The sequence below is a fragment of the Suricata suricatta genome, chromosome 17 (genome assembly GCF_006229205.1).
Source record: "Suricata suricatta isolate VVHF042 chromosome 17, meerkat_22Aug2017_6uvM2_HiC, whole genome shotgun sequence".
NCBI lineage: Eukaryota > Metazoa > Chordata > Mammalia > Carnivora > Herpestidae > Suricata > Suricata suricatta.
This window is the reverse complement of record NC_043716.1, coordinates 17,610,251-17,622,711: the sequence shown is the minus strand read 5'-3', so window position 1 is coordinate 17,622,711 and position 12,461 is coordinate 17,610,251. Positions and strand designations below refer to the sequence as shown.

At 53.3% G+C, this 12,461-nt stretch overlaps 1 protein-coding gene across 6 annotated transcripts in view; it reads left to right on the top strand.

Annotated features, from left to right (window-relative positions):
• The window catches only part of KSR1 (kinase suppressor of ras 1), a 155,481-nt gene that overhangs the window by 128,832 nt on the left and 14,188 nt on the right, over positions 1–12,461 (top strand). For 5 of the 6 annotated variants that reach the window (XM_029928992.1, XM_029928994.1, XM_029928995.1 and 2 more), the window contains 7 exons: positions 414–455; positions 2,686–2,740; positions 3,778–3,826; positions 4,627–5,006; positions 7,326–7,422; positions 10,670–10,803; positions 11,507–11,638. In XM_029928992.1, the coding sequence (XP_029784852.1) occupies positions 414–455; positions 2,686–2,740; positions 3,778–3,826; positions 4,627–5,006; positions 7,326–7,422; positions 10,670–10,803; positions 11,507–11,638 (889 nt within the window). The remainder of the gene's footprint in view (positions 1–413; positions 456–2,685; positions 2,741–3,777; positions 3,827–4,626; positions 5,007–7,325; positions 7,423–10,669; positions 10,804–11,506; positions 11,639–12,461) is intronic. The other variant, XM_029928993.1, reaches the window with a different exon arrangement.

Genomic DNA, 12,461 nt, shown 5'->3' with positions numbered 1-12,461 from the left:
TTAAGAGAGGTGGGTTTTTGTTTCACTTTGGATGATGAGGTCGGGTCGCTAAAGCCTCATCTCCTCTGGAGGGGACTGTGGGGCCGAGTGGGTGGAGACCATTCCTCTGCACACGGCACAATTCGCTTCTCAGTACTTCGCCCTTCTGAGCTCATGCACATTTCCAGAGATGCGAGCCTGGGAGGCGAGTGCCATCAACCAGGGCTCTGCAGCAATGGGGCTGCGAGCTCCCAACCCCAGCCCTCCAGGGCAAGCCTTCCTCCCTGGAGGCACCCCCATTTCCTTCCAGTTCTTCTCCTTCCTGCATGGGTCACGCCGTTCTGCTGCACCCCATTAGCAGCCCGTGCCTGGGCCCCCTCCTTTGCCGCATTCGCTGTTCTGTGTGTGTGACTCACCTCCTCTTCTGTTTAAAGCTGCCTACTTCATTCATCATAGACAGCAGTTTATCTTTCCAGGTGAGTCCTTTGCATGGTTCCACTAACTGCCCCTTGCGGTGGCCCCTGTGCTCAGTCCACCTGGGCACCTGGGTGGTGCCCGAACCTCACATACACCTGTCTGGAGAGCTGACTGTGTATCACAGCTGGGAAACAGAGAGGGGTGGGTGGGCTTGAGGTGGGCCCTTCACAGCGGCAGTGAATTGTCAGGAGGCAGGAACAGACCTTTTTGCGGATGGCTTATGAGCATCTGTTAGATCTTCTCCTATACTGTGATGAGGAAACGACTTACAGAAACTGGAGACTACGACTTAACTTTCCTTACAGAAAGGGAAGCTGGTTTGGGAAAAGAAAAGTCTGCAGGCTTCACTTACTCGGGTTTCACCTGCCTGAGTGTTGCTGCCTCGCGCCATCTGCTGACGATCATGTAAAATGCAGCTTTATTACAAAAATTTTCAAGGCAGCAAGTTTCCATCTCTTCTGATTCCCTTCCAACAGAAATTGTTTTTGCACACCTACTACGTGCCAAGCTTTGCATTTGGCTGTATGAATGCTCCCAAGGGCTTTATGTGGTTAGTACTGGTTTCTCCAGTTGAGGATAACAAGCATTTGTATAAGTAATCTGCCACTTTAATTCTTAATTTAGCCATATGACGTCTCTGTGTGTTTAGACAAAGACTGTAGCTAATTGTTTTTCTCGTGGGTCAACTAGGCCTGTCTTGACGTCATGGTCTTTTGGTTAGTCCAGGCTTTTCTCTTTGCCAACCTAGCTCCATTAGGGAGTGATTTGGAGCATTTGTGAAATTCTTACAGGACTATTAGTGTGGCTTTGCCTGGGTGTGAGCTGGCTGGCAGGGGTCAGGGCCCTGGGGCTGGCCCCAGGAGGCTCTCTGCACTGCCTCCGTGGTTTCACACCCGTATTTGTTGTGGCTTTCCTCTAAGAGCCTCCTTGCTTCCCAGCTCAAGGACCACTGTACAGGGAAGTACTTCAAAGCATTGGGAAAACATGGCTCTCTTTCCAGAAGGATCTGTCTTGCTCTGAAGATATGTCGGGGAAGGAGAGGGAATGTATTCCTGTTAAACATGGACACATTTTGGAGCAGAATCGAAAATATGCTCTTTGTGTTTAAGGAAAAGCATGAGGCCTCAGAGATGCTGTTCCCTCCTACTCGGGGTGCTGTTTCTCCCCATCCACTATGCACGTGTTTATCGTCTGTGGAAATATTTGAGCAGTGTTGGAGGGGTAGGAAGGTCAGGCTGACCCTGGTAGTCTGTGGACACAGTGTATTGGTGTCTGGGGAGGCCTTGGCCAGGGCATCCGGGACCCCAGACACCCCTAGGAATGGTGGATGTGTGCATTTCCCTGGTAGAAAAGGCCACAGCATCTATCAGATTCTCCAGGTCTGTGAGCTCCTAGAGATGTTGGGATTCAGATGACCTCACAGTAGCCTTGGATAAAGCCTTAGAGAAAGCTTGATTGCTGAGTCGGGGGGCTCTGCATCCTAGAAGTCAGGGAGAGGGTGCTGACAGCTCAGCCACTGCCACCTACGGTCTTTCTTCTTTTGTGGACAAGAGAGGAGGGAATTAAGGGCCGCAGAAGCAGCCGCAGGTTTGGCCCCAGGCCGAGGGTCAGCCCCACCGGCTCAGTCTTTGGGTTCCGGGAGGTGTGGGCTGGGCATTTCTTCCTCTCCTCTGAGAGCTGCTCCACCCCTTTGCCCAAACCCGGAAGCCAAGGGGGCGGGGCCTCTGGCTCCTGCCAGAAATTCCCAGCCGCTGAGCCAGGCGCTAGGTGGCACTAATGAGCTATCTGCCTGGGCCTCCTTGGGCCACTGCTGGCCTCCGCGGGCCTCTGAGAAGGAGCCTTACTCCTTTGGGAGGGTTTTTGTACCTGCTGCTGCCTTTGAGCCAAGAAGCAAGGTCTGACCCCCATGGAAACAATACCCAGTTCGCTTTTACCACTTGTTTCTATGGACTCATTTGGCCACCTGGAAATAGGGCTAACGGGGGAACCTCAGTCTCCTCGCTTACCTGGAGTCCCTTTCCAGCACAGAGCTACAGGGGCAAAACCACCTGCCGTAGAGGTTGTGTCCCTGTTTCATTTTAGAAGTGGCCTGGAGTACACGGGTGTGGCGCTGGGTGGGGGGGGCCTGCTAGGGGAGGTGCCATTCCTCTGCCTGCACTTGTAAGCACCGTGTCCCCTGGGCAGCGGGGAGGGGTCTCATGCTTTATATTTGCTTTTTGTTTCCTGCAGACATCTCTGCATTTCCACAGGCAGCCCCGTCCCCGGACGCAGCAGACAGTACCCGGTAGGCATCCCCACCCTGTTCGCCTTCTTTCCTATGGGGACTTGTTAAAGCGGGACCCACAGCCCTGACCCACCCCCTACTCCACTTTAGGTCTCTGTCCCCCTGCTCTGGGCCAGGGGGCATTCTTTGGGCTAACCCACTCCCAGGACCAGTGACCTCAGCCAGAGGGCTTTATCTGTCTCCTGTTGGTGTAGTCAACATTGGGTAGGGATAGATATGAACCCAGAGCAGTCTTGTGACCCAAAAGAGATGGGCCAAGGCCACTCAGAGTTAGAGACGCCTACAAAAAAGTAGCTCCTATTTAAGGAGCCCTTTCTCCAGATTTGCTGAGCCCTTGACCTGTTTCTTCATACAACCCTCAGCCTGGGGAAGGTAGGTATTAAAGTAGGTGTCATCCATCATCCATAATCTACAGAGGAAAAAGCCCCTACAGAGAGGTTAGGAAATCAAGGGCGCCTGTGTGGCTCAGTCGATTGAGCCTCTGAGTCTTGGTTTTGGCTCAGGCCATGATCTCATTGTTCATGGGATTGAGCCCTGCATTGGGCTCCTCGCTGACAGTGAGGAATGTGCTTAAGCTTCTCCCTCTCCCTCTCTCTCTGCCCCTCTCCCACTCCTTCTCTCTCTCTCTCTCTCTCTTGCCCTCAAAATAAATAAATCTTAAAAAAAAAAAAAAAGAAATTGCATGAAGTCCCCTGGGAGTGACAAAGTCAGTTCTTAAGTAGAATTTCAGGTCCTGTGTTTGTGCTCAGAGCCCCTGACTGGGCACCAGATTTGAAAGGCTCTTGGTGGTCCCTGCCCACCCCCACCCCCACCCTCACCCTCAGGTTGGTCTAAAGAAGGCTGAGGCCAGAGAAGGGAAATGGGGTTTGGTCCTGTCTGCTTCCAGACAGTCTTTCCCGCAGCCTGTGGGTCACAGTGAGGAGGCCGGCCTGGTAGCCCTCCCTTAGACCTGGGGCGGGGGGGAGGGGATGCTGCCCAGCCAAGAGCAGAGTGACCCGTCCCCAGTGTCTCCTTGACAAACCGTGTCTTACTCTCAGGCTCGACAACCAGCCCAAAGCAGACGTGTTGGAGGATCACGAAGTGGAGGTGAGTGCGGGTGACTCGAAGCCCAGAGACGGTGCCCTCTCTCCCCCCCTCCTCGTCTCTGCACACATAGAGGTGCGGGAGCACATGGGCTCCAGGCCCTGGGGAGGGTCCACTCAGGAGCCCACTGCAGCAGGTGCATAGCCTGGAAGAGTGATGAGGAACATGAGCCGCCTTTGAGTTTTTTTTATTTTTCAAGTTCAAATGAGCCGTTAGTTCCCATGGTTTCCACCACCAGCCCAGAGGCCCGGGGCCCAGCCTGGGGGGCTCTAGTTCAGTCAGCCTGGCATGGGGTCAGGCATCTCCTCGATGTCAGAGCCCTGCCAGTCATTCTGATTGTAACCAGGGCCGAGAAACCAAAGTGCCCACCAAGCCTGGCTCCCAGCATCACAGTGGCATTGAGACTGAGTTACTCCTGCCTAGAGGACAGTCAGAAACTCTATGTTAAAGAAAGGCCCAGAAAGGATAAATGGGGTTAAGTTCATCTGTGCCAGGGGATGTTAATGGTCTTTCCTAGCGATTTGGTGTCATTCAGCAGTAGATCTTGGAGCATTTGCCAGAAGAAGGGCCTCAGGCCCCCCCTGGGTCAGGTGCCACGTTTGTGAGTGAGGACACTGGGGTCCTGTGGTCCTAAGTGACCCGCCTCCTGGCCGCGGCAAGCCGGTGCAGAGCTGCGGCTAGAGCACAGGTGGCCCGAACCGCTGCCCCTGTCTTCCCTTACCTGGCTGGGGCGCTGTGGGTGGGGGGTGAGTTGGCTGAGCCCATACCTGCTGCCCCGCTCCATCCCTTCCCCCTCCCTCCAGGCCGAGGAGACCGAGGCTGGCAAGTCCGAGGCGGAGGACGACGAGGACGAGGTGGACGACCTGCCGAGCCCCCGCCGGCCCTGGCGGGGCCCCATCTCTCGAAAGGCCAGCCAGACCAGCGTGTACCTGCAGGAGTGGGACATCCCCTTCGAGCAGGTGGAGCTGGGCGAGCCCATCGGGCAGGGCCGCTGGGGCCGCGTGCACCGCGGCCGCTGGCACGGCGAGGTGGCCATCCGCCTGCTGGAGATGGACGGCCACAACCAGGACCACCTGAAGCTGTTCAAGAAGGAGGTGATGAACTACCGGCAGACACGGCACGAGAACGTGGTGCTCTTCATGGGGGCCTGCATGAACCCGCCCCACCTGGCCATCATCACCAGGTAACGCAGCCCCCGGGACCCCCTTAACGTGCAGAGGTACAATGGGGAAAGCCAAGACGGGCTCCAGTTTCCCCATCACATAGCCCCACTGATTAAAAAATAAAAGAGAAAACGAAGCCTAAGAATAGAGAACAAGTGTTCCGGAAAGGTACAAGATGAAAGCTAGCCTCCTTCCCACCCCAGCGGAGTGCTTCTCCCCGGAGATGGATGTACTATAAACAGATCCTTACAACACCTTCTATCAAGATCAAGAAGTTTGTATACACTCAGGGCTGTAAACTATCCGTTCCTTTGTGAAAATAACACGGGTCCCACGGGCTCGCACCTGCTCTCTCCGCTCGAGTGCCATCTTTACCGGCCACCCCGCATTCCTGGCTCGTAGCTGAATTCCCTGGTGTGCTCGTACATGTTGAACCTCCGATGCCTCGGTGTGGGGAGAGGAAGCCCTCGCTAGTGTGGCGGTCAGCTGCTGGGGTGCAAATCTCTTCCCAAGGCTGATTTCAAGCTGCCGCCGCCCTGACATCCCTGAAAGTGGGCTGGGCTCTGACTGATCCCCGGATGCCCCCAGTGTATTCAGCCCACCTTCTTTTTTGCTGGGTGCTCTGCCATGTAGAACATCTTCATTTCCATATGTTGGTGAACTTCTGTGAGTACGTGTGCTGGGTGAGCGTATCCGAATGTGTTGCTCTGATGGGATTGTCTGTTTCTTTTTTTGTTTGTTTGTTTAATGTTTATTTACTTTTGAGAGAGAGAAAGAGCACAAGCAGCAGAGGGGCAAAGAGGGAGGGAGGCACAGAATCTGAAGCAGGCTCCAGGCTCTGAGCTGTCACCACAGAGCCCGACGCGGGGCTCGAACCCACAAACCACGGGATCATGTCCTGAGCTGAAGTCAGATGCTTAACTGACTAAGCCACCCAGGCGCCCCTGGGTATTTAAAATCAGGAACAGCAAGGGGGCACCTGGGTGGTTAAGCATCCGGTTCCTGAGATTTCAGCTTAGGTTTTGATCCTCAGGGTCGTGACTTCAGGTCCCACGTTGGGGCTCTACACTGGGTGTAAAGCCTATAAATGAATAAATATGCATAGATATTATAAGTAAATGTATAAATATTAAAAAATAATAAAAATAAATAAAAGATAAAAAACCAGAAACAGTAATAAGAGGTTTGTGAAGGTAGTTTGGAATATACATAGAAGCTTCCAGAAGAAACTAGAATTCGCTTTAATCCTATCAACCAAGAGTCTGCTCATTAATATTCTGATGACATTCCCTGTAGCCAGACCCTGTGCTTTGAAAGAACCTTTTCCCCGACCACCCCACCAAACAAATCACTAAGTAAAAATTAATTTCCCTTTTACCTGGTTACCAGAAACATAAACCACCAGAACTTCTGACACCAGGTTAGCCACCAAGGGAACATAATTCCAGCCTGAAACAGGACGACGTGATGATTTAGAGCGCCACACAGCAACCCCCAGGGTCCCATCCGTTTGTCCCTCCGTCTCTCTTCACCCACCCACGCCACGAGAATCGGAGTCGGCTTAAAGGGAATGCACAAAACAAAACATCCATCGCCCAAAAAAGTCACATTTTGGATTATGCTGAGGGCATTAGAACACAGACCAGGAACTATCAGTCACTATCCCAGACCCCTTGGCAGATGCTCAAAGTCTCCGCGGCCCTAAGAATCCTGTCTCCTTGGAGAAGTTTCCTAAAACTAGCTTCTTTGTGAGATACCTTCACTGAACTTTTGCCAGGAACAGGAGTAGGCAATACGTTCTCTCCAGGTCCTCACTCAGCCTGGGTTTTAGGAGTCCGTGCAGGAGGAGGCCTGAAAATGTGAGCCCATTATCCAGTAATCCTTCCGACACCCCTGATGCTCCATCCTCCTGCACGCTCCTATATTGTAATAAAACCTCTGTGCTCAGAAAACCACAAAAGATCACGAGCATCACTACGGAGAGCCCCCAGTGTGGTCTGGCCGTAGTCCTGAGAGGCCAGATCCTTCCCTGAGTTTGAGGGCACGTGTTCCTGCCTCGAATCCCCCAAGGGTGGGCTGCTCTGCGGTGCCAAGAGCCTTGGTGCACGGGGTTTCCTGATCTGGGGTGGCAGGCCTTGGGCCTCGGGGAACAAGGCGCACGTGTGTGTGTATGAGTGTGCCTGGCCAGGAAGGAATGGGCGTCAGGCTTGGTTAAGAACAAGCATTCCAGTGCCCACTGTCCAGGGGGTGGAGGGGGTCCTCCAGAGGCTGGGGGCCCAACTCTGTTCCCAAGGGCTGTCTGGCCCCACCCCTCTGTCTGACCCCACCACTCTCCACAGCTTCTGCAAGGGGCGGACGTTGCACTCATTTGTGAGGGACCCCAAGACGTCTCTGGACATCAACAAGACCAGACAGATTGCTCAGGAGATCATCAAGGTAAAGGGCTAGCTGGCTGGCCCCGGGGTTCCTGGCCACCCTCCGTCTCTTCCTTTAGCTGGAGCGCCTTGAGGGTCGCCCCCACCTCCTTCCCTCTGTCCATGTCGCATCCACTTAGAGCCAGGAGCCAGATGCCCAGTCTGTGATGACAGATGAATTGGAGCATGGCAGGCTTTAAGGACACGTGGCCTGAGTTTGAATGCTGGTCACACCAGCTGTGTGACTTTGGGCGGGTCATTGAGTCTCTCTGAGCCTTGGCTTCCACCCCGGTAAGAGGGGGCTTCCAACCTGGCCTCCCCCATTGGATTAGTGCTGGAGTCAAATGGGATAATCCGCTGAGCACGCATTGGGCACAGGGCATGGTGCTTGATGAGAGTCTCAGAACGGATTGAGGGTGGCGGGAAGCAGCCACGCTTTCCGCCCTCAAGTTTCCAAATCCACGTTTCGTGAGCACTGGCCCTCAGATGGCCTTTCTTGCGTCCTTCCTTTTTCGTTCGTTGGTTCATTCCTTCCTCCCTCCCTCCCTGTTTTATTAAGTTTTTTGTTTATTGGAGGTTTTAGCTTTTATTTACTTATTTATTTAGAGTAATTAAACACAAATGAAAGAGAGGCTTATTTACCAGTTGCTTTATTTAGCACCCAGGCAGGCTTGGATTAAAGCCAGACTGCTGTTGGGTAGGAATTCCTCTTTTCTTGTTTTTGTTGAAAAGCTTGCTCTTAGGGGCTCCCTGCAATTTCCTGTCTCCCATCTCTGCTCCTACCTTCCTTTTTCTCCCTCCCTTCTTCCGTCCATCATGCATGTGTGTGCGAGTGTGTATCTTTAGCAAGGAAAAGACAAAAATCACCAGTGACTTTTATGCACAAATCAAGATTTCCACGTGACACATCCCTGTGGCTAAATTAATGAATTAAATTTTAAAGGCTCTCCATTCAAATCTCACATTTATGCCTTCATTTGCAGTGTATTTCCTTTCGGAGGAGGTGGAGGGGGCGGCTGGGTGTCACACTTACGTCACACTGCCCCAGCCTTGCTGGGCCCTGCGCCCCACGGTCTCCCCGGCCCCCTCCCCCCACCTCCCGTCCTACACTGTTTTTCTCTCCTTATAGTCAATACACTGGGCATCTCTGTGTGACTGCTGACAGGCTGAGGTCAGATGGAGCCATCTAGAAGATTCTAGGGGCAGACGGGAGAAGTTACTCAAAGATTTTGGAGCCACAGAGCCGGAAGCCGCCCCCTTCCGCCTACTGGGAAGCTGTCCTTTCTAAGCCACTTCCTTTTCTTCTCATCTTTAGTATTTTGAGGTTCAAAATATATAGCCAATATATATTGGCTAGGTTTGTGATTGGGGCGGCCACTCTGGAGACACCATGAAATCATGAGAAGGGAAAGGATTTATGTTCCAGATCCGGGCATTTGTGGGTTTTTTCATTTTTTCATTTTTTTTAATTTATTTTTTTTATTTTTTATTTATTTAAAAAAATTGTTTTTAATGTTTTATTTATTTTTGATACAGAGAGAGACAGAGCATGAGAGGGGGAGGGGCAGAGAGAGAAGGAGACACAGAACCGGAAGCAGGCTCCAGGCTCTGAGCTAGCTGTCAGCACAGAGCCCGACACGGGGCTCAAACCCATGAACGTGAGATCTGACCTGAGCCGAAGTTGGAGGCTTAACCAACTGAGCCACCCAGGCGCCCCTAAATTTATTTTTTTAATAGCTTATTGTCAAGTTGGTTTCCATATAACACCCAGTGCTCTTCCCCACAAGTGCCCTCCTCCATCACCACCCCCCTCCTCCCCCGCCGCCGCTTTCAACTCTCGTTTTCAGTATTCAAGTCTCTCAGATTTTGTGTCCCTCTCTCTCCCCAACTCTCTTTCCCCCTTCTCCTCCCCATGGTCCTCCAACATTTTTTAATGTTTATTTTTGTGAGAGACAGAGAGAGAGAGAGAGAGAGAGAGGGAGAGAGAGAGAATGAGTTGGGTAGGGGCAGAGAGAGAGGGAGACACAGAATCCAAAGCAGGCTCCTGGCTCCGAGCTGTCAGCACAGTGCTCGACACGGGGCTCGAACTTACACACCATGAGATCATGACCTGAGCTGAAGTCGGACGCTTAACTGACTGAGCTACCCAAGCGCCCCACAGACCTGGGCACTTAAATCTCGTCTCTGGAAGCTGGCCTTTTGAGCCCATGGCACCTTTTTTGAAAACAAGGCCCAGAGTGGTACAGCCACTTGTCTTCGGTCATGTAACCGGTCCCTGTTCAGCCAGGGTGGTGTCTTTGGTCACTGAGGAAGGCTTGTGCCTTGGTTGGGTTTAGGAAATGGGCAGATACTCTGGGAGTGACCTTCTTGCATTCAGGATGGACTTTTGGGAGGGAGCAAGGCACTCTTTCCGGGAGCCCTCTGCTTCCACAGCAGGCTGAGAACTGTCCGCAATCCCCACGCCCTCTCTTGCCTTATAAACTCTTCTCTGATGTTCTCCAGACCCCCTCAGATGGAGCTGTAGCCTCAGCTGGGTTCTGTGCCACAGTCCGTTCAACCAAGGTTGACCTTGGGCGAGAGCGTGCCTGCGTCAGGTGGCCTGCGTCCCTACGCCCAGCCAGTGTTCACTTCTGCTTAGAGCAGTGGTGAGAAATCGCCCACCCCACCCCCCCTTTCACTTGATAGAGGAGGAAACAGGCTCAGAAGTCAAGTGTCCAAGGCCACACGCAGAATTAGAACCTGAGCCAAGGTGGGACTTGGCTTCTACACGGCATTGTCAGTCGGGACTCCGTCTGCCACAGCACAGATACTGGACCACCTGAATTCGGGGGCCTCCTGTCTGGGAATTCATCTCTGTTTCCCAGCCTGAGCCCTTGCTTGGCTTAAGGGTAGAGGCCAGTTGGTATAAAGCCTAATAGAGACTCTCCGGTCACCTGATTCCCGTATGACTTAATGTGCTTGGTATCATTGCTCTTTATATACTTCCAGACCCCCCAGCTCCCTACCGTCACCCTCTCCAGACCTTAGCACAGTGCCACGGTCAGCAGTGCTGCTTTACTGCTGGGGCAAGTGACATCCCCTCTCTGAGCCTCAGTGTCCTCATCTGTAGAATGGAGACGGTCCTACCGCATGGGACTTTGAAGACCTCACGAGGGGACATGGGTAGGGCGTGCAGCTCATTCCCTAGCCCAGGTAGAAGCTGAATCCTTGTCGCTCCTCTTCCCGCCCCCCCCCCCCCCCCCACTAACTTGAGGCTCGCTGTTTTCCAGGGCATGGGGTATCTACATGCCAAGGGCATTGTTCACAAAGATCTCAAATCCAAGAACGTCTTCTATGACAATGGGAAAGTGGTCATCACGGACTTTGGGCTGTTTGGGATCTCGGGCGTGGTCCGAGAGGGACGGTGAGTTGGGCATCTGGACAGAAGTGGGAGGAACTGGGCAGTGCCGGCCAGGCTTCGAGGTGCGGCTGGTGTCTGGCACTTGCTATGTTCCTGAAGAACAGCCCTCCCTACAGGAAGGGCTGGGTTTACTTAGCTCCTGTCCTTAGGGTTCTGGTCCCAACTCAGGAGTGGGTGACATTTGGGTCCCTTCATTCTCAGGCTGACCCCCACAGAGGCTGGGTCCCTCTTGCTCACATACGACCTATTTGCTCACCGACTTGGGCAAGGGATGAGGGTTCGTGTCCCCGGTATGAGGAAGGGCATCAGGTTTTATTTCCCCAAGCCTTGAAGGGTGGAGGTGGGGAGAAAGCCTCCTCTCCAAGAATCTGGGGGCCTCCGGGAAGGGAGAGTTCTCCAGTCAGGCTGGGGGTCGAGCGCCGGGCCGGGGTGTAAGATGCACGTGCGGACCGCTTTCCTGCGTGGAGACACTCGGCTCTCCTGGGGTGGAGCATCAGCTCCCTGCCAATCCCTCCTGCTGCTCTGCTTTCTTAGAAAAACCGGCTTGTCCCTCTTCTGTAACAATGCCCCAAAGCACCGGGGCCTTGGCAAAGTGCGGGACCGGCGTGCTGTTTTCTGGGCCACGCATGGGCGGTGTGCGCCGGGCTGCCTCTTGGCTGCTGGCTCACAGGCCCCCATGTCCCTGTTCTGGTTTCTTGGCCTCCAGGCGTGAGAACCAGCTGAAGCTGTCCCATGACTGGCTGTGCTACCTGGCCCCGGAGATCGTCCGCGAGATGACCCCCGGGAAGGACGAGGACCAGCTGCCGTTCTCCAAAGCTGCTGACGTCTATGCATTTGGGTGAGGAGGCCCCAGGCATCCCCCCACCCCGCTTCGGGGGCTCTGAGGCCAAGGGTGACCGAGAGAAAGGGCCCCAGGTGACACTGGGGCCAGGGAGGGGGTGGTGTCGTGCTTGAGTCCCGGCTCTGCCGCTTGTTGGCTGAGGAACCACAACCTTCACCTTCTCTTTTCTCGCCTGTAAAATGGGAAGAATAATGGTACCTCGTCTACGGTTTTATGAGGACTGAGCTAGGTCATTGCTGGCATCTGTCTCACCCAGTGCTGCGTGGAGATGCTGACCAGAGCTAAGGACCGCCCCTCTGGGAGAAACGGGGTCCTGCCAACTGGCCTCTAGTGCCCCCATGAAGCTAACAAAAGAAAAATAGAATAGAAATATAACGTGAGCCAGTTACAGAATTTAACATTTCCTCTTAGTCATGCTAAAAAAAAAAAAAGAAAAACATAAAATCTGTTTTAATAAAATGTGTTTAACTCAATATATCCAAAATATTTCATTCCAACATGTTAATAAGGATTTAAACATCAAGGAGCTGTTTTACCCAACGCGGTTTCCAAACCTCAGAGAGTGTTTTACACCCACAGCATGCCTCAGGTCCGCTCTCCACATTTCAGTTGCTCGATAGCCCCACGTGGCCAGTGGCCTCTGCACTGAGCAGTGGGATCTCATGGAGAAGGTCAAGATGAGTCCAGAGAGGTGGGGGAGCTCAGAGAGGCTGAGTGAGGGCCTCAGACTTTAATCTCTGGGTGTCCTTCCTTCAAGAGTTGTTTCTTCCTCTTACCTTGAACTATTACTTCCTGAGCACCTGTGCGTGTCAGGTGCTGG